Genomic DNA, 21,291 nt, shown 5'->3' on the forward strand with positions numbered 1-21,291 from the left:
ACTGTTCAACAGTACAAAGAAACAAAGTTGTGAGTGGATTAGGATTTAACTGATTAATTCATTTTGAGGGAGAGGGTGGCAACTACGGTTTAAAAGAAGGGAGATGTGTAGGCCTGTAAGGCTCTTTAGAAATTTAGTCCTTTGTTTCTCAAAGCCATCATCTGCATTAGAATTCCCTTCAGAGCATGTTAAAAAGTAAAGCCCTGTGCCCTGTCACTGATACATATCTAGTATATTTGATGGTCAAAAGTGAAAAACTTTCTAATGCTCCATTCTTCTATACAACAAAATTAGTTTAAGTAACAATCATGAAATAATAATGACCAGAAAAGGACTGAAGATTTTTATTGGAAAGTCACATAATGAAGGCAGTCAAAACTTAAAAAATAACAAATATTAGAGGAACAAACAGCAAAACAATTTTTCTATTTATATCTGCCTGAAAGTTTTAACTTCATCTTTTGTTAACAGATCAATATGACATTTCATGTAAATAACTGCCTAGCAGTGAAGTGAGTTTTAATAAAATGGAAACATCAAAAGGTATCTTAGATAGCTACTAAATCACACTGCTAATGTAATGCTTTATTTCTTAATTAATTTTAGTCTTAAGCAGAACGATAAGCAATTAAGGGTAAATTCCAAGTTTAAAAGATATGATTTAAGTTCTGTAAAATATTTCACATATGAACTAGATTCAGCACGTACCCAATGGTCCCACGGGATTACTGAATGAGATGAAAGGATGGAGTCAAGGGCCCAAGGCTACCTTCAATAGAAGGGACGCAAGAGTGACTGGCGGGGAGACTAGTTGTGGGTACAGGTGCGTTTGCAGATTTTATGGCAGAAGGGGGAGGAAGTTCTTTCTGAGAGTTTCTATAACCAAGAATGAGAGAGGAATTGGAAAGGGCTGGGGATTAGGGATTTAAGAGCAGTGCAGACAGTTTAATGGAGAGTAGAAAGAGTTGACTACGAGGGAACTGCCTCTGGCTGAGGCAGGACTGGACACCACTTCAGTGCTCCTTTTAATAAACCACACTGAGAACGCACACCTACTGGGAGAAGCGTTTTGCGGGCATGGGTGGCAGGTAGGGTTGACAAAAACACATGGAGCATCTGAGGAAGTAGTAGTTTCTGCTTTAAGATATTCCAGCTCTACTTCTAGACATTTTAAGCTCTTCTTCAAAATAACAAAAGAGAAGAACTCAGTGTGAAAAATGACTAAACATTTTGTCTCAATCTACTGGCTTAAATCTGTTGGAAAATGAAGCATGCTGTAAGTATGTTCTTGTAGGTGTTGTGGCACTGACACAGTGTTACTAGCTCATCAAGCTGCACCAGCTTGGAAGAGAGTCACCCTACGTTAACTATCATTATCATTAATCACGTGTGTACCAACACACCGCGTTGGGCAGCTTCAGGTCTGTAAATAGTACTGGACATATTAACTTAATCATCACATGCCCGAAGCCTCTAAGCAGTACGTGACCATATTTTACACATCAAATTAGCTATGATCTTAAAAACAAAGTCTGAGACTTTGTAAAGGGGTTAACCTTTAAATATGGAAGATTGTGATTCATACTTTGAATAGTCATTATGTCAGCTGTGGTTGCTGATTGTTTGAACATAACCTAAAAAAATCAGGCTTAGTGACACAAAGTTGTTTGGAAAATATCTAATGCACGTGGGAATGAAATCCCCAGTCAGGCAGTTAACAAAATTAAGCTGTGTTTGGGCTATGCTCAATATCTTGATGTATTCTGGTTAAATGATTAATGTCATAAACTTGTCACTACAATGATTTTTGAATGGTCCCCTGTCTGAATTTACATTCAATATTTTATTAATTGCTACCTATGTGCCAAGTTCTCTGTAAAATTCTAGGAACTTAAAAATGAGTAATTCATAGTTTCTTAAGGGTGTCATAGATTTAGATGGGGGCGACAACAATTTATAATTGTGTGATTATGGGGCAGAGGTGGCAGAAAGGTGAGTGATCATTATATTGTCTAGAAGCTGGAAGTTGGCCAATGTCCAAGCTCTGTTTTAAGGGATGACTTTGAAAGGTGAACGAGAGGGAAGAACATTCTAGATGAGGAAACTCATGTAAATCATGTGTAAAGGTGAAAAGTGCCAGGAGATATGGTTAGAGAGATGGGTTGGTACCTAATGAGATTCATATGCTAAGAAGTTTAAGTTGTATCTAACATACAAAACAACATCAGTAAAGGTTGTAGGCAGGTAAGAGGCATGATCAGATCTTAGATGGAGTATCAGATGAGTTGGGAGGTGAGCTGAAGTATAAATTGAGGGCCTGAAAAAAGTGTAGGACATCAACAGATGTTGGAGTGCTCAGTATGGGGGAAACAGTTCTCTTAAATAAGGCCTTACATTTCAGCAGGTTAGACAGATACTGAAAGATAAAACACAAGGATGTAGGGGAACTACAGGCATGTTAGGGAAGGACTCCCTGAGAAAGTGACACTGAAGCTGAGACCTGGAGGAAAAACAGGTTTTTAAAGACTGGAACTGACTGGAAGTGAAGCACTCAGGGTGCTGAGTAGTAGACCCTACATACTCTTCCTAAAAAGAGCACTTTCTTTTGCCCTCATGGGAAATCAAAGAACCTAAAATGTTTATTAAATTTAAAATAACAATTATGTGATGAGGACAAGACTGTCTCTTGCCTCTGCTCCCACAGTACCTTATATTTGCATCATTCACATCTGTATTAGAATTACTTGAGAATTTGGAAGAGGATCAAATAAAAGGACACATTGAAGAGCAAAGAGGGAGACACTTCAAAAGGGAAGGAGAAGGAAAAATATATTCTAAAATGTAAAATGGCAAATGGTTTAGAAAGCTCAAATTAAGCCTCAGCATTGTCCATTTAATGCTTTAATTGGAAGGTTCCCATTAACCTGCAACTTTAGCAAGAAAAGTACAGTGGACAAAAATGAAACTGGATCAAGGACTTCCAATCAAGAAGCTTGGCTGAGAAGTCACGTTGCACAAGGACTTCTTGTTTGTTCCTATTTTCATTTATCAAGGGAGAGTACAGAGGGTTTTCAATATCCTTGGTCTGAAGGAAAATGTAACTTGTTGAGAATAATTATGGGCACATGCAGTATTGGGAACCTGTAATAGTGTTTTCCCTAGATATATACATAAATATAATAAAACTAATCTTGACAGTTTCACTTATCACTAGGAAAGCACACTAGGCATAAAAATTCTTAACATTTACACTCTGGAGAAGGTGTACACCTTTAAGGCATGACCCAATCATTTCTGGCCATTTCTTCGAGCCCGTGACTAGGAGAAGATGAAGAATGAATTAACTTTTTTCCCCAAAGAAAGAAGTCAGACAAGCACCACTGAAAACAATTTATTTAGACATTGTTATTTCATAAGAATATAAGTATATATTCATTCATATAAACATTCTCATTTCATAAGATTATGAAAAGGAATATATACGTATAACCGTATCGCTATGTTGTACACCTGAAATTAACACAAGATTGTAAACTGACTATACGTCAATTAAAGAAAATTTTAAATAGATTATCACTGGCATATTCCAGTCATGTTTTTACATGCGAAGGTGTATTGCATTTGTAATGATGTCACCGATAACTCAGAGGAAGGTCAAGCACCAAGACATTCTTTACAGGCTTAATATTGTGCTCCGCTGACCAGTTTCCTGGCTGAATCCCTTCTCACCACTTATTTTGTGGGCTGATTACCGTGCTGTGCCTAATAAAATCAGCTCCTTTCTTCAGTTTTGCCCGTTCACACCTTTCCCCCAAGGCATAACAATTTAGCCTCTTAAATTTCACTTCCCTGCTGTATCTTGTTGGGGTGGCGTAATAAAAGTCCAGCTTAAAAACAACAACAAAAACTAAAGTGACATGCCCAAGACAAGACCTCTTTGGGCTGTGTAGTAAGGGAAATTAAAAACAAATAAAGTGGTAACACCTATAAGCTCTCTCAAACAACTTTCAGATACTGGGTCACCGTGATAGAAACGGAAACTCCGTAATGCTTACCAGTTGTTTAAAATTTTTTTTAAATCAGTTCCCACCATGACAAATGAAGGACAGCAGACCTGGCTTCCCGGTAGTGTTCGTTCGGCTTGGGTGCCCTTGAAAGCGGCGATAATACCCATTTTTATGCAAACACAACTCAAGAGCCCTTTAGGGACTGAGCGGTTAGCGGTAGCACCTCCAAGCTTTTATTCACGCCAGATATTCCCGGATATAGCAGGGAGTTTAGACACATACACTATTCTACCCGTAGATTCTGCTCACCAGACTGTAACACTTAAGCCGTGTGGCCAACCATCATCCCTGAATCAGGACCCCCCGAAATCGCTCCCCACCCCTTCGAGGCCTCGTGCTAACCCTCTGGGAGCTCAGCATCAGGCTGAACGTGGGCGGTCGCGGCGCCTGCAACTTCCAGCTGACCGAGCTTTAGGTCTTTCTCCTTCGGACGTCTCTGTGCCTCACCTGGCCTGAGGGTGCGCGCCGCCCGCAGGTGCGGAGCTACCCGGACGCCGGTCAGCAGCCCGCAGCCCCGCCCGGACGCAGCCCTCCCGGCACCCGGTCCCCTCACAGGCCCTGGCCCCGCGGCGAGCGCCCCGGGGGCAACGAGGAGGCCCCGGACCCTCGGCTGCCTCCCCCGCACCCCGCGCCAGGCTACTCCGGGAGTTGGCGGGGTCGGCGAGCTCAGGCCCACTCGTTGCAGCGGGGAACGTCAAGCTCACCTTGGGGCAGTCGCGCCCGGACGGCAGCCAGCAGCGAGTCTCGGGGTCACGAGAGAACAGCTAGGTCGCCCGCCCGGAAGCCGCCTGAGGCGGAGCCGGCGCAAGCCTTCCCGGCAGCCCGCCGACTTCCGGCAGCTCGCCGACTTCCGGACCTGCGCGGAGCCGCCCTGCGCGGCCGCGGCGCCCCTCCCCCGCCCGTTTCCCGGCGTGCCCCGCGGAGGAAGGAACGGAGTCGACAATAACAAACCCGCGGCGGCCGTGTCCGCGGCCCTGCCGAGCCCTCGGCGCTGCCTCGGGGTCCCCGTCGCCCGGCCCCTCGGCTCTGCCCGGCCGCGGCCTGCCCTCCACCGGCCCCCGGCCCCCCACCCAGAGCCGAGGGGCCTGACCGCGTCCGCGCCGCCCGGAGGTGGCGGCCGGGCGGGCACCGGCGCCAGCGGCTGTGTCTGTTGGCGGCGCCGATGGGCGGTTGGTAGCCGCCGCCGAGGACGAGGCGGCGGCGGAAGATGGTGCCGGGTGCCGCGGGCCCTGCTGCTGCCGCCGGCGGAGGAGGAGGCGCCGCTCGGTGAGTCCCGGGCGCGGCGGGCGCGGGCCTGTGCGGTCCCGGTCCCCGGCGCCCCCGCCGGCCTGAGGGAGCGGCCCGGGCCGAGGGGCCCGCCCGCCCCGGCGTCCTCGCCGCCGCCGCCCGGCTCGGCCCCGGAGGCCGCCCTGCCAGCGCGAGGGTCGGAGGCACGGCTGTGTCCCGCCCCGGAGTGCGAGGATCCGGATAAAGTTACTCCGGGGATGACTCAGCCTCCGCCCGCCCCCCGGGTGGGTGTGGGACGCGCCGTGTGTGCGGGTCTCCCGGCTTCCCCGGTGGCGGCAGGACCGCGGGAGGCACGGCGGCTCCTGGGGGACGCCTGTGGTTCCTTCCCCCGCCCGGGGGCTGTGCGCCGCTTCTGCTCTGGTTTCGTAATCGGCTGCTCTCCACCATGGCTGGAGCGCGGTGATCCGCCTGGCGGGGGGCCTGGGCGCCGGTGAGCTCCGATGTGCCCGCGGTCGATCGAGTCACGTTACCGCGAGACGCTAGGCCGGGGGGTGGTCGCCGCGGGCCCGCCGGGCCGAGAGCACGATCTGGGCCGCAGGAGAGTGTGCCTGCCTGCTTGCTCGCCGTCTTACTGTACATACAGTTTGTAGGTTCTCGTGTGTGGAGGGTGCTCCCGTGATTCAGCCCAGGGCTGGGAAGGTTGGCGACTTAGGAGGAGACCGCTCAATTTCAGTAGAAGAATCTCGTTATGATGTTTCGATACTTGATTCAAAGAGGGTCCTTCCACTTCTGACATTACTACTGAGAAGCAGAGGACCACTGAGGAAAGTGGCTGGTTTGATTTGGGGCTTACTTGATCTGTAAGCAGACCCTTGCTTGGGGAGGGGGTGTGTGAAGATCTTTTTCCTTTGTTGGTGATGTAACAGAACATGGCCTGAATGAACACGTTTTCTTAGCAACATTTTAGTGTGTATGTTGGTGTATGTTGTGTTCAAAATCTAGGTGGAGTTTTGTAAAAGGAATGTTTTGTGTTGGTGTTTGTGTTGGTCAATGCCTGTTGATGGAAGTTGAATATGGACTCAGGCGACTTTTTTTTTTTTTAGGTAATTTTGTTTGATCTATTTTGAATCTTTTATGTTAGTCAAAGTTAGGGTTGGTTGGTGGCCTAATTCTTACGTCGTGATGTTAGGATGACAGGGAAGACGGGAAGTTGACTCCTCTCTGAGAACATTTTTCTGGCCCTTGCTAACAAACACAAGGTCGGAATACATGACAGATTGACTTTTAGCAAATGAAATTCGTTAAGTCAGAAAGGGTGTAGGCCACTAGACCTCTGGTTTTGAAAAGCCACACTTTTGAACTGAAATTTTTATTATGTAAGCTTGAGAGGAGCTTTTATTTGTCCTCTAATTTGGAGACTGTCTTTAAATTGTCATGCATTCAGCAAATGTTTGAACACCTGCCATATGCTCTACTTTGCAGATATATGTAACTTATGGTTGTGTTTATAAAAAGTAATGGGTAGTAAGATTGTCTCATTGGGGTAATGCTATTCTATAACCCCAGTAAGCCTTTTGTATACAGGAAATACTGGTTCAAGAAACTCAAGTGAAAATCTAGCAGCCCCTTTCCACACACACTCATTCGTAGTTATTTACTTACCAAGGCAGACCATTGAACCAGTTACTGCAAGGAATATAAAAATGTATGCCATATGACTTTTGGCTTATAAAAGAAAGGAAATTGAAGTCCTGAATGCAATTACCTATCGTTTAAGCATTATTGGATATCTGAAGGAAAGATCTAAGAGACGTGAGAAAGCCAGCTGTGTGACTCTGGGGAAAGAACACTGGCTGAAGGAATAGTAAATAAAAAGGCTCCGAGGACTTGGCACATGCCAGCAAAAGTGAAAAGATCACTGAGACGGGCCAGGGCAGGCACGGGGAGCGGGAGCTGGAGGAGAAGGCTGTGGTGGTAGCGGGGCTCTACGGGTTTTCAGGTTTGGGGGGCTCTCAGTAAGAACTGATGTGCTCTAACCCCACCTGTGCAAAGCACAGAGGTTTGTGCAGTGAACCCAGCGAAGCTGGAAAGCAACTTGGAGCTAGATTCATTTGTTTTTTTCATGAAATGTTAAACCCCAGGAAGACCCAGTTTTAGTTCCAGTGACGTGAAGAGTGAACAAGAGGAGCTTTATATGTAAAGCTTTGTATAGACAGTTGTAGAAAATGGTGAAACACTGGAAATTTTAAGGAAGATAAATTGCAAATGCAGCCTGCTTGAAGATGCTGAAATAGACACAGTGCTAGGGAAGCAGATTGCGGAGGGCTCGAAGATTCTGTACTTGCAGTCTCTCCGTAATAATTAGAAGTATATAATTCTAGTTATTACATTACTCTGGTGCTTTCACTGTCGTGGACCTAGTAAACCTGATTTGTCTGTTGTCAGGACTCCTGTGCAGAGCCCTGAGAGGACAGCTTTTCTTTCTGACCCTCAGTGAAGTTACGTTCTGTTAAATTACTCTGTGTAGGTGCAGTTCTTGAGCACCTCCAGGCACCTTCATTCCACTGGTTAGTCGCTGCTTTCATAGCTGTAGAGTGGGTGCCCTGCGGATTATGGAGTGACACTCCCATCCCTGCCACTGTGACTTTGCTCTCTGTTGAGTTGTCATATTTTATTGCCTTGTAATTGTCCTAACAGGTGAAAATAATTGTGGACAAGCCCCCCCCCTCCTTTTTAGTTACTAGTTTAGGACTATCCATATCATTTTTTCCTTCATATGCTGCATATGATTGGTTAGTAACTGTCCAGAATATCTGTTGAAATACTAGTCAAATGAGTACAATACTGTTAGTATTTCCATGGCTGCTTTGGCCATTATTCTAGATGTGCGCATCCTTTTTTGATGTTGCTATATGTTTACATATAGTCTTGGTTTAACATAATGAAGCTGATTCAATGTTTGCTGTAAAGATAATTTTGGTTTCATTTCTTACTCTCAGTATCTCATATAAAATGAAGCATAGACCTAGAAGATCTTTGCTGTAGATACTATTATGTGAGAAGTTAGAGTTTAAAAAAACAGAATTCACATTTAAAGAAAGTGTCATAGCTTGATGTTGCTGCCCCATAAAAATCGTGCCATGCACAGCCCTGGATGTAGCGTCTTAACTGGGAGGGTAATGCGGGAGAAGTGAGTGTGGCTTCCGGGCTTGGCCCGTGGAGGCTGGAGAGCTATTTTGTAGTAGACTGCCCTAAGCTCATTTAACGGCTATTCTGAGTTTCTGTTAAGGAAAAGCTATCAAATGACATATATATGAAATTTTTAAAATTCATTAAGAGTAAAGTCTAATGATGTTCTCTATTGGGACAAGTTTTTTAGACTATTTACTAATATTTCCAATTCCAAATTATCTTTAAGTCACGCGCTTTATGCAGTGTCTTTGACTGGACACCACAGCGTGTGATCCATCTGTATGTACTGATATGGAAAGGTCCTCATGTTGCTGTATTATTCAGCTCAATCAAGTTGCAGGTCCACTTGACAGTCTCTCATTTTTGAGAGACGACGCTGTGCACAGACCGCACGTGCTTCTGTGTCCATGGGAATCCCTCAGGGACCTGCTCCAGGCTGTTGGGAGTGCTTCTGTGCGGCCATCCTCGCCTTGTGTGGTGCAGACAGGGCGTTCGTTTAGGACCCCCAACCTTGATGGAAAGCTTCCCTTGGAGAATGTGAAGGAGATGGCTGACCTACTCTTCTCTTTTTCTTTTCTTCTTGGCAGAGAAAGGGCAGGATCAGATGGGAATAAGTCTGATCTGGAGAGGCTGAAGCCCAGTGTTCAGTCCCTGGTGACCTGGACACCCCATTTGTGGAGAACGTGCTGTTTTCATTGAGGCAGCAGTGGCCCCTTGGTGATTACAAATTACACTGCAGAATTGCAAGTCAGACAGAATTTTTCCTAATCCTTCTTTCTCTGTGAAGCTTTTGGCCCGCCTTGTCCAGCATCCTCCATGTGTTCTACTAGACTGAAAAGCACCTTGAGGGTTCTTGTACTCCTGCACCTGGCACGGTGTGTGGCTTATGTCGGGTGTCCAGTATTGGTCAGAAGTTGTGTTCTAGGGTTTTCCCTTTGTTCTCCCCATGTAAGGAGGCGGATTCCAAGTTTTGAATGGATTAGACCTGTTGACAGTAAGCTGGAATGACTGACCAGATCCTTGTAGGGGTGCTCTCTCAGAGGACATTGCAGATTGATCCCAATGATAAATGATAGTGTTTTTTTATGAGTGTGGGAGATGCTTTCTTGTTTTGAGGGGTTTGGATGTACAGTTATAACGCCTGTATGTCTGGGAATAAATGCAGTGGAATCAGTATTTTAGAAAATACACCTCTCCTTTCCCCCTCATTTACAGCTGACTGCATCCCAAAAGGATCTTGGCGGAACAGATGTCCTTTCTCGATGTGAGATTATTTCCCCCCACATAGGATAATTCACACCACTTCATAGCTAGTTAAGATCCCCACCTGTGATTAGGGGAGACTTCCCAGAAGGGCTAATTGGACTCAGAAGGGCCTTTTGACCACACTTGGTTGAGTAAAATTCAGATAAGCAGAAATGGGGGCAGGTATTTTATCTGGGAAGACTATGTAAAGTTGGGAGTGTAGGTTTCGTGTGGGGGAGTAGTTGGAGATACTTTTAGAAAGAGAAACTGGGCTTCCTTAGGGCGTCCTTGAATGTCGGAGATTCATTAATAATTGCCACCATCTTTAAAGCTTTTATTGTACTCCTTGCGCCACAAAGTAATCTGAAATACATGATTGCTGTCCTCCCCCTCTCCATCCCCGTCCACTCTGCGGAAGGGATCATTTCCATCCTAGATGGTGAGCTGATGTGTGGAGGTGTCTGAGGCTCAGTGGGAGAGGTGACTTCAGTTGCAGGTAACTCTGCTCCAGAATCTGCCATTTTAATGCTAATCGAGCTTTCTGCCAGAGTTGGCAGACTCACACCTTTAAAGGGCAGGCAGATGCTGAAGTTAAGTGAGACTGTCCAGTGCTGAACCGGGTCCTAACGGAGGTCACGGGAGACGGAGCTGCAGGGAAGGGAACAGCGTGGGGGCCGCTGACTTGTAACCTGCTTTGGCAATGGTGAGGGTCCAGGAGGCGAAGCAGCTCGCCTGGGGTGTTTCTCTTTGGTGGCTGTGGTCAGGAAGGGCTGGAACAGGATGGAGAAGTTTCCAGGCTCTAAAATAAAGGTTGTGTCATTGGAAAATGAGGGGTTGGATGATAAAGGGAAAAGGAATAGGACTTAGACAGAAGTAACTGAAGTCTTGGGTAACAAGGGTAATTTTGTTCATGGAAGAAGCTAGGGAATAGCTTTTGTTGGTTTGTTTTGGGTTGGGTTTTTGTTGTTTTATTAAGGCAGAGTACTGGATTGAAATTTACTTGTTGAGGTGGAGGTGCAGTATGATTTCTGGCTGGAAATGCTTGGCAGCGGTCAGGTGCTAGTCCTGAGCTGAGGACGGGAGCTGGGGGGGTTAATAACACGAACTTGTGACTGTACTGCCCTTGGTTTGAATGCTGTTCCGTGAGTTGGGAAGTCTCCTTCCTTTCTATATCAAAATAATTTAGGTTAGTTGAGGTCCTTCAGGGTCACACAGTCCATAGTGGGGACAGGACTTGAATGTACATCTTCTGATTCCAAGTCTCATGTTCTTTTCACAGTTCTCTTCTCCCTCTTATGGGTATACCAAGACCGTAATTGGAGAATGAAATTTGAGTGACTGTCTAGGGTGGGAACTGTGCGAAGTGGAGAGGTGGGGCTCTGCTGGAGCCCCCAGGTGGGGGCAGCCTGGGACCAGCAGGTGGGGTGGGTTGTCTTGTCTCTTATCTGGACCAGTTCTTCTAGGACAGCATTGGCAGGTCCTGTATTTCTTTGCAATGCATAGAAGTGTTGTCTTTTTTTCTTTTTCAAAATGGGAATAAGTATTTTTAACCCCAGATTGTAAATGTGATTTTTAGAGACCATAGAGGAAGTCCTGCATCCAGAGTTAGCCTTTGTTAAAAACATTGGTGTTAAACTGTTCTAGACCGTTTTTTTAGTGCTCTTTACATTTTTTAATGCTAATACATGTAAATCCCTCAGCATTAGCTAATAAGATAAGCATAAAATCCACAAACAGATCACAGGCTGTATTCTATAACTGGCTTTACTTATTAGTTAAGTAATAGATATATCACGCATTGGTAGCTGTAGGTCTAGTGAACATTTTAAGATGTCTGAATGAAGTCACATTAAATAGTTGCACCATGATTTATTTGACTGGCACCTCGGAGGGTCATTTTTCTGGTTTTCAGTGTTAATAATGGTGTAACAGAAATCATTGGATATGTCCCTTTGTATACTTGTCTGGTTATTTGCTTCCAGTACATCTCAAGATGTAGAATTGCTGGTTTGCACATTTTGAATTTTGGTGCATATTGCCAGATTAAATCTCCTTAAAAGTTGGACCAATTTATATTCTTGTCAAAACTGTGCCAGAGTGCCCACTGTTGCCTTGTCAGTGTTTTATTCATTTTAATCATTAGTAGTAATCTGAAGTGTAAAAATGGTATTTATGTAGACCTTGTTTTTCTGCATGCTATAGATAACCATTTATTAGAATACTTTGTTTGGACAATTTATGCATTCTCCCAATTTGAGATTCTATTGTGCATCTGTGTGTGTGCATTTAAAGATATGCTTGAATCTGTTCTGTTCTGTATGTTAATGGGCCGGAATCCTAGTTGTAATTACTGTGATAGTATGTTTGACATGTTTTGATAAATGTTCTTTCCTACGGTGTCTCAGTATGTGTGTAGCAGACTCTTTAAAGTTGTATTCTCAATGGACAGAAAGTAAAGACAGTGTTTACACAAAGGGCCACATAATTTTAAGAAAATCTTGTGTCAGTGGGTGAGTTACTAACCCTTTGTTTTTAATTTAAAATTGCTTTGTATTAAGTCATGTAATACTAAGTGATTTCATTTTGAGGAGATTAAGAAAAGTTTATATATAGAATGAGCATGCCAGATTTTAGAAAATCTTGACTGGTGGAAAGTAGTAGTATGTTATGAACTAGGCTTGTATTTTACATGAAACTTAAAAACTTAGCTTGTAACTCCTTCAATGGTGGTTAACTTCTGTGCTTGTACTCTTTTGGGGGGGTTAGGTAATTAGGCTTATTTATTTTTAGAGGAGACACTGGGGACTGAGCCCAGGACCTCATACGTGCTAAGCACGTGCTCCCCCTTCTGTGCTTGTACTTTACAGTTGCAGGTACTTACCAACTGTAAAGTGCACTTTGTTTACAAAACGAGGGCAGTGAAATGACACAAGTAAAGGCACGAAAGGTGGTGGCTTACTGTCTTTCTTCAGGAGGTCGCTTCAGGTGCCCCCAGCCATGTGCAGTGAGGCTCAGAAGGGCGGTGCTAGAGTGTTGGTTCAAGGGACTTGGATGGTTGAGTAGATGCCGTCCAGCGTTTTTAGTTTGTGGACGAGTTGAAGGGACATTAAAATAAGACTGCAGATTGCGTAGTGGATGGTGTCCTCCGTGGTGGATTTGGGTGGATACTAACCTCTTGGGTGTTAGCGACGGTAGTCTGCGTGGTTTAGCTGTCACATGTGAATAAGTACTCCCTGGCCCAGGTCAAATAGCCCCGGAGCCTTTTACGAAGAGGAAGATATATTTAAGGTAGAGATGATTGTTATTGTTTTGTTTAGATAAGCAGCCTTGGAATATGTTGGCTAATAAAGAAACTGCCAACAATTAGCTCCTTGGAAGTGATCGCTCTCAGTTACTGTTTGAACGCCACTTTGTCGTTTACTTAGTCTCCTGGAGAGTTTCGCACGTGAGAGTCTACTCACTTAACAGGCCCTCTTGAGTACTTTGTGTTATGTCACAGAGATATTTCCTGTCCCTCGGCAACGTTTTGGAGTATTTACTGAGAAGTTGGCATTGTGCTAATAAATAGGCTCTTTTGCACGGATTATTTAACTTGTTTTCCACGAAAGCTGTGTGAGGCAGGTATTACTAATACCCCGCTTCACAGGTTAGGGAGTGGGAATTTAGATGGACGTGCAGTGATGGGAATTTTTTTTTTAAGTCCAGTTACTTACTTGACAGTAAAACCATGTGGCTCCTGGATTGGCTGGAGAAGATGTAATTCAGAAAAATTTTATGACTTTGATTTAGATTACACAGAATTGGCCTTTATATAGGTCTTATGACATTTCTTTTAAAAGAACTCAGAATAGTAGCATGAATAAATACATTTTGTTCGTTCTGTTACCCATTTAGAGCAGTTAATTTTATAACCCATACTTGAGTTAGAATCCGACCAGAGCTTTTACTTTGCTCACACACAGATTCTTATTTCCATCCCTTATTGTGTCCAATATGCAAATTATGAAAAATTAAATGTAGAAATAAAATCTTTCCATACCAAACTTAACATTGCTGTGACCTGACCACCTAAAAATTAGTGATACAAGGTTGAAATAACAGCTCAAGATAGAAGTAGATTTTTTTAAAGGCTCTAGTCTAGTAGGAGCTAGGGTAAAGAAGCGAGAAGTTGAATCGCGCAGTTTTCTGAGGGGCTGTAGCTGATGGCCAAGTGGGGATCTGGATGGTGCCCCTCGCTTGGCACTGGGGCCCCGCATTCACGTAGGAGGGTCCTGGCGCCCTGGTGCATTGACTGCTTGCTGCCGGTTTCCATATGCACAGACCTTGCCGTGTGGGTCTTGAGGAGGTTGGCGCTGTGGGTGTCCTCCAGGTCATCTTCCCTCTCAGCGTAGTGACAGGCCCGGGAACTCTTAACTCACAAGTAATTTGCTTTTTCACGTCTGAGTGCGGTTTGAGAGTAGGAGTGCCTTGGCTGTCATCGATACTTTCTGTTGACGCGGTGTTCGTGCAACATGGAAGTTGGGTGCGTCCATATCTGCACATACGTGCTGACGTACGGGAGCTAGGATTTCATTTTATTAGCAATTGTTACTGTCCCTTTATTTAGTGGAGCGTAATGTTTGTGCCCTGCCATGGACGCGGTGGTCACAGAGCCCTTATGTACAGACATTATTTGTATAATTTGCTCATTTTCATGCATTGGCTGCAAAGATGATATGCTGAGAGCTGACATGGTGTACCCGGGCCAGACCTACTTCACAGTGGGATAAAGATTGTCTTTGAGAAATTATGGAAAAGAAAATTTCTTAGCTCTGTCTTAACCGCAGCAGAAGACTGCTCCAGAAGTGTTTCAATGACTTGTATCCATCCTCGTGAGAAAGGATGACCAGTAGGTATGGGGGAGGTTAAATTTGTGTCCAGCATGAGTGGAGGGAGGTGGGCTCATCACTGCTGGGGTGCACGCAGCCCCTGTACAGGCGGGTGTAACTGTCATGTTGTTCCAGGAGCTCACTCAGGGCCAGTCTTGCTTCAGCTGTGTGCACCCCTCGCTCCCCTCTCTTACTGCTCTGGTCCTGCAGCAGCTCTGCAAGGAGGATGTTCTCTCTCCCTTTGAGATGAGAGGCGTGAGTTTGTTGACGTTTTAGTTACCTGCCCCATCAATGCCAGCTGTTTTTCAGAAAGGTCATAATTATTTATAGTAGAGTCCCACCTATAATATTTGAATGCTAAATAGGATTATTAAAATAATTATGATGATTTTTGTAATATTTTATCATGGAAATTTGCAAGCATACACAAAACTAGAGAGAGTGTAACAGTGAAACCAGTCTGTGCATCCTTTGTGCTTTAATGGTGGATCGGTGTCTTGCTCGTCTTATCTGTCCCCTGCCCAGCTGACCTCAGCTGACCTCTCCCTTCCCTGCCTCACGTCCTTCCGTCTTTCATTTGTTTCTGCTGGAATGTTTTAAAACATTTCAAATATTATTTTACACATGAATTTTTTAGAACTAATTTTTAGAATTATTTTATAACTAAAATACCATTATCGAAAAAAGAGGAATAGTGATTCTTAAGTATAATCTAATACCTAGTCCATATTTAGATTTCCACACTTATTTCAAGTATGTCTTTTTACAGTGGTTTCTTTGATTTCAGGATCCAGACAGGTGCACACATTACATGTGGTTATTTTACCTCTTACATCTCCGTTAGTAGGTAGAATTCTTTCTCCCTTGTCTTTTTGAAGCCATTTGTTGAAGAAACTAGGTCATTGTCCTATAGAATGCTCATTTCTGACTTAGTTGGTGGTTTTCTTATAATATTGTTGACTTTTTTCCTCTGTGACTCCTTGTTGTGTATAAACTGGGAACTGTAGGTGGATGTAGAGGCTTAGGTAGATTTTGGTTCATTTTTTGCACGGAGCGGGAGCAGCGGTCCTTTAGGGCGGGGTTGTGCTCGTGTCCAGCGGAGACGCGCAGAGACACTGTCAGTAGAAGAGTGATAGGCGGTCAGTGTGTTCATGTCTGTCAGCCCCTCTCACGTCGCACTTATCCTCATTGTGACAGTTCATGGTTGTCTAGATCTGTTACTTCATTGCAAAATGGTCATCTTCTGTGTTCTGTCTGTAGTGTTAGCTGGAGTTTGTCTGCAGAAGAGGCCATTCCTTCAGCAAGTGTTGGTTTTCCCCAAGGTCGGTGCGCCAGGAGATGCATGTATGTCCTTCCCTCCCCAGCTTTGACACTAGGTTGCTGCCCCAGCTCACTGGGTGTTTCTTCTTTCTTTTTTGGGTAACGTTATGAACACTTAACTATTTGCCATCATTCCGTTGATGCCCAAACTGTCCTAGCTTAGTGAAGCCTCTCTAGGTTGACCTCTTTGCCCTTCTGACGCTGTCTCGTTAGTCTGTGGCGGCTTCCCAGCTTTTCTATCACGTTGAGGTGTTCCAGGCTTACACGCTGGGTACGTTTTGGAATCAGCCACTTCTCTAGAGCTTCTTTGGGGAAAACACATGTGGGTGTGCAGGGGTTTTAGTCCACTCTGGACTGAGATGGAACAGCCCCCACAAGTCCACTCCCACCGGGAGCACCAGCCACAAGTTTGGTGTTGTCCAGGACCCCCTCACTTCAGACCAACTGACTGCAGAGTCCAGGGTTCCCAAAATTACCTTTGAGTTAAATTCACTAGGAAAGCTCACAGAATTGAGGAAGGCGCTATACTTATGATTACAGTGTTATTGTAGTGGGAGGCTACAAGTCAAACTCTAGCAGACGAAGGAAGATATGCAGGGAGGGGGGCCTGGCAGGGCTGCAGGTGCAGCGCTCGGGTCCCTCTGTGGGGTCAGGGAGGGCAGCACTGCCTCCCCGTGGCCGGCATGCGCCACAGCACGGACCCCTGGGGAGCCTCCCTGAGTCCTTAGCGTCCAGGGTTGCATGGGGCTTCCTCACCTGTGACCGCCCTGTGGCGGACCTGCAGGCTCTGGCTGTCCCTGGAGGTCATACGGATGCCGGGTGTCCCAGCAGTGTGCGTGTCTGTAAAGAGTGAAGCAGGAAAGTGCGGGTGTGTGTTTGGGAACTGCTCTACTTGAGATGAAAGCTTTCTTTGCTGTTCTTTCTGAGAGTAGGTATCATGGAGTTTGTGTTCAGATGTAAAATTTTCACTTTGCCCGCTGGCATGTGAGCTTCGTGAGAGAAGGTGATAGTAATTTCATCACATTGTTTCCTCTTTTATTCCCAAAGCTGAGAAAATCCCTAGGTTGTACTGGGTTCTCACAGTGATGTTTTTATTGAATTAATGTTATAAATTGACCTGGTTTCAAGCCCCCGGAATTTTGATTTACTAAGTTGCTGTCTTCAGGCAAGTTGAGTAACCTCTGAATCTTCTTCCTCATCTGCAAAGGGAGATGTTAATAATGTGGATGTCTCACCTGTTGTGAGACATTGGTGAAGCAGACTGGCACGTGACTGATCCCTCCGGAAGTGCTGGCAACGAGCATTTTATGTGCTGTCTCCTCAGGACCCATGGCTGGGGCAGCCCTCAGGCTGACGTCCATGCAGGGCCCCCAGGGCCGTGGCCGTGGTAGGGGGTGACGGGATGTGCTGTGGGCCACGACAGACACGGGATGCTGGTGTAGGGCAGGCCAGCGCGGTGTAAGTTAGGTTGTGGGGCAGAGCCGTCGGGGCTGTGTTGTGGGGGCCTGAGTCGCCCGTGGGCCGTGGTGGCGTCCTGTGTGCTGGTGGCGGATGTGATGGAGATGACGACGCTGGGAACAGGCAGAAGCAGCTGTGGCGAATGTCACGGTGTGACTTCTTAGCACTCTTCACAAGGACATAGAATAATCCTCTGCTGGGTTATTCATTTTAGTTAGAAAGCATTTTGGAGCTAGTTCCCAGGAATGCGTGGTCCTTGCTTTAAAGAAGCCTGCTGTTCAGTGGAGGTGGGAGCTATGAAGTGCGCAGCGGAGAAGTGCAGTGGAGTCGGGCAGCAGGGCTCCTGGTGGGGCTGTGCCCTTAGACCTGAGAGGGGCTGGTGGAGGGAGGGCCGGGGAAGGGGGGTCCAGGTGGGGAACAGGCCTGCGAGGCTCAGACTTGAAGCAGTGTGTTCGTTCAGGGAGTCACGCGGTGGGAGGTTGGGGAGGGCGGGGTGGGCGTTACGGAGGAGGGGAGAAGCCATGTGGCGCCTGCGGTTTTGCTGGGTGTCATCTCCATGGTAAAGGCGCGAGAAGCTGGCATCGGACTGTCCGGGTTCGAGTCCTCACTCAGCCTGTGACATTACTCAGGCCCTTGATCCTTAGTTTCCTTATCTCTGAAATGAGGATGATACTGTTTACCGTAAAGGTTTCTTATGAGGATCAGATGAAAGCATTTTATTTAATAAAGGGTTTAGAACAGTCGCCTGGAATATAATAAATACTCATGAGTGGTGGCCACTACCAGAAAAGTCATCATGATCCTGATTGGCTGGTTTCAGGGAGCAGAACATCGTGGCCCGCCTGGCATGTAGAATGGTCCCTTCGAGGGTGATGTCAGGGAGGGAGGAGGATGGTGAGGGGCGGAGGAGACGGAGCAGGTTGAGAAGCCGTAGTGGAAGTTCAGGGACAGCGAGGGCTTGACTGAAAGCCGTAGCAGGAGGAACAGGGATAGGCCATCAGTAAGCGGTGCGTTGAACTGACCGGGGGTGAGGAAGACGGCGAATCTGGGATAGCACCTGAGAGACGGGCTGCACGAAGGTCCTTCAGCAAAGAGAAGCACACGGGAGCAGGGAGTTGTTCAGATGCAGAGGAGCTTTGGGAGGGGCCGGATAGAGACCTCGGTCTGGAGAGGTGTTTGGGCGGGTGTGGTGGTCAGCAGGGCCTCGCTGCAGCCCCCGGAGCAGGACAGTGAGCAGGGAGGGCGAGACCCCCGGAGAGCTGACCGAGGAGGGAGAGCCCGGGAAGGGGCTTGTATCTGCCGAGCACCACGGGGCCTCTTTTCTCGCCCAGTTCTGGTACTGCCCCTTGGATGTTGGGCGCTGGATCACCTGTCGAGTGTGGACCTACCACAGTCTGAACTGTTTAAAACAACACAGATGTGTTATTTTGGGTTTGTGGGTGTGGCTTGGCGAGGGTCTCTGAGAAGGCTGCTGTGAAGGTTTCAGCCGTGGGTGGGGCTTGTCGGAGATTCAGCATGATCTGCTTCCAAGCTCGCTGTGGTTGTCGATTCAGTTCCTGGCAGGTTGCTGGACTGAGGCCCTCAGCTTCTTGCTGGCTGTTGGCCAGAGGCTAGCATGAGTTCCTTGCCACCCACGTGGGCCTATCCACATGACAGTTACTCCATCAGGGCTGGCAAGAGGGAAGTTAGTCTTGAATAGCGGTCACAGAAGTGACATTCCATCACCTCTGCTGTGTTTCAGTGACTAAAGACAGATCACAGGCCCCACCCACATCCAGGGGGTCGAGGTTCACTAGAGAGGGGATACCTGGAAGGAGGGGCTCTCTGCTGCAGGTGCCATTTTTTCCCTGTTTTACAAAAGATGACGCTGAAACCTTTAAGTGGCTTGGCCAAGATCATGTAGAAGTAACGGGACCGTAACATTCTAAGGACTGAGAATGGCTGCGGAGTTTGGCTGTGTTGGGGAGTTCTTTGGGGACTTTTGTTTGATGTCTTTTTAATGGAATGGTTAGGTCAAGGTCACATGCTTGTGGTTCAGTGAATATGCAGGTAGGAAGAGAGACTGAGAAGAGATTACTCTTGCAGAAGTTAACATTAAACTGAAGAGACTGCTAACATTTTTGTTGTCACGTTGAATTATTTCTCTCAATAATAATCCAGAAATCTTTCTTTTCCAGTTCACTGAGTTTCACCAGTAATGCCATTCAGTTGCCAATATCAAGCAAAACAAACATAAGCCACTTTTAATCTGCGTTTTAAGGAAAGTGGTAATCTCTTTCACAGTGCCTGACGGTAAGTCACAGTTCCTACCTTTATAACAGAGATCTTGATCTAATGCATTTAAAATGGTGATTGGAAACATTAATTTTAAAACCTTTTTTGCTCTTTCCTTCTTCCCTCATAATTCTCCTCTAAAGCTCATATGCAAAGAGCATAAAGAAAGATAACTACTAGTTTCTGGAAGTTTGTCTTTCATCACTTAAATTAATTTGGGGGATTTATACCTCCAGTTGTTAAAAGTAAAATGCTAGCTCTTGAAATCTATCGCTTTATTTTATAGAGGGGGTTTTGACCTGGACCACTAGTTAGTGGCACAGTTGTTTGAAACATTCTGATTTCCAGACCTGTGCCCTTTCTGCTGTTCCATGGAGTGATTAACTGTCAGGGCAGTTTCTTGTGTGGAGCGTTTTTGACTGTGGAGGTGGACCCCAGATTGAGGGGCACCCGGTGGAAGGACCAGGGGCTAACTCTTTCCCTTCTAATTGCAAGCAGTAACTTTTCCTATTTGCTGTTAGTAAGTTTTAACCTTAAGACCGTTGTTTATTGTTACAAGGAAGAAGTGAAGGAAGAAATGTTGGTGTTAGATTTTTTAAATCTATGTTCTTAACTTGGGGGGGCGGTGCGTGAGAACAGTGAAAAACGCACAGACCTGTTCTGACCACTGGTCTCTCTCTTCCTCAGAACAGTTTTGAAGGTAGCAGTCACGCTTTCCAGCGGTCTCACTCCTGTGTGTGACTGCTTTTTAAGCACCGAGTTCACTGAGTCGCACAGCTGGCCAGCGTGGCCGCCAGAACCTTGCCTGGCGTGTGTGGTTGCTGCGGTGCAGCTGTGCTCGGTCTCGCGTGAGCACATCTGCGCTGGTGCTTGTGTTTGTGCACTGACCACGCTCCTTGTCTGTTTCCTGTAGTGACCGTATCAGAGTGTGAGGTGCAAGCTCACAGAATCCAGAGAAGCCATCATGAAGTTGTATGTGTTTCTGGTTAACACTGGAACTACCCTGACATTTGACACTGAACTTACAGTGCAAACGTGAGCTCTCTTTCATTGATTCGCATCAGTTTTGCATTTTGGGTGTGTAAAGAGTTAAAGAACTGTTTGAGTTTGAGGAAATGACTCCTTTAGGGAAGAGTGGTAGTGCAGCGAGCCTTAGAGCTTTGATCCCCAGCGTGTTACACGTGCAGTTGTCATCTTTCCTAAAACGCTAACGTTGAATGCATTAAGTTGTGCTTCGTTCTGTTGACATGAATGTATTGTTCATAATAAACAAGCTGGTTTCAAACCACGGCAGTCAAACAGAAGTAAGTTTTCGTAGCTGATTGCTGTTCTCGGCTCCACAGGACACTGCAGAGGGTCTGTTGCTAGCGGTATAAACCAGCCTGCACCAGGCCTGTGTTTTTTGTCATTGTTTTTATTACTTTATATGAATAAAGTCAGTAGTGTTTGGTTTGTTTGTTAATGATAGAATAAAATTTGGAATTTTATTTTTTAATGGGATCATAAAATTATTTTCTTGAAAGTTCTAGTTTTTAATAAAACACAGGTTGACCTGTAAAGGAATAACTTTTTTGAAAGAATAGAAAAAGGAAGCAGTTTTCATGTGATACAGACTTAATGTATTTTGTGTAATGCGATCT

General features: G+C 45.9%; 1 protein-coding gene across 4 annotated transcripts in view; it reads left to right on the plus strand.

Moving 5' to 3' along the window:
* Window positions 1-5,155: 5,155 nt before the first annotated feature.
* RB1CC1 (RB1 inducible coiled-coil 1) overlaps window positions 5,156-21,291 on the plus strand; it is a 51,982-nt gene continuing 35,846 nt past the window's right edge. For 2 of the 4 annotated variants that reach the window (XM_072951986.1, XM_072951988.1), the window contains exons 1-3: window positions 5,156-5,333; window positions 19,555-19,669; window positions 20,565-20,686. In XM_072951986.1, coding sequence (XP_072808087.1) covers window positions 20,616-20,686 — 71 coding nt within the window. In that variant the 5' untranslated portion in view covers window positions 5,156-5,333; window positions 19,555-19,669; window positions 20,565-20,615. Of the gene's footprint in view, window positions 5,334-5,764; window positions 5,785-19,554; window positions 19,670-20,564; window positions 20,687-21,291 lie in introns of those variants that run through there. The other 2 variants (XM_072951987.1, XM_072951989.1) reach the window with 2 other exon arrangements.

Source organism: Vicugna pacos, chromosome 29 (assembly GCF_048564905.1).
Source record: "Vicugna pacos chromosome 29, VicPac4, whole genome shotgun sequence".
Taxonomy (NCBI): Eukaryota; Metazoa; Chordata; class Mammalia; order Artiodactyla; family Camelidae; genus Vicugna; species Vicugna pacos.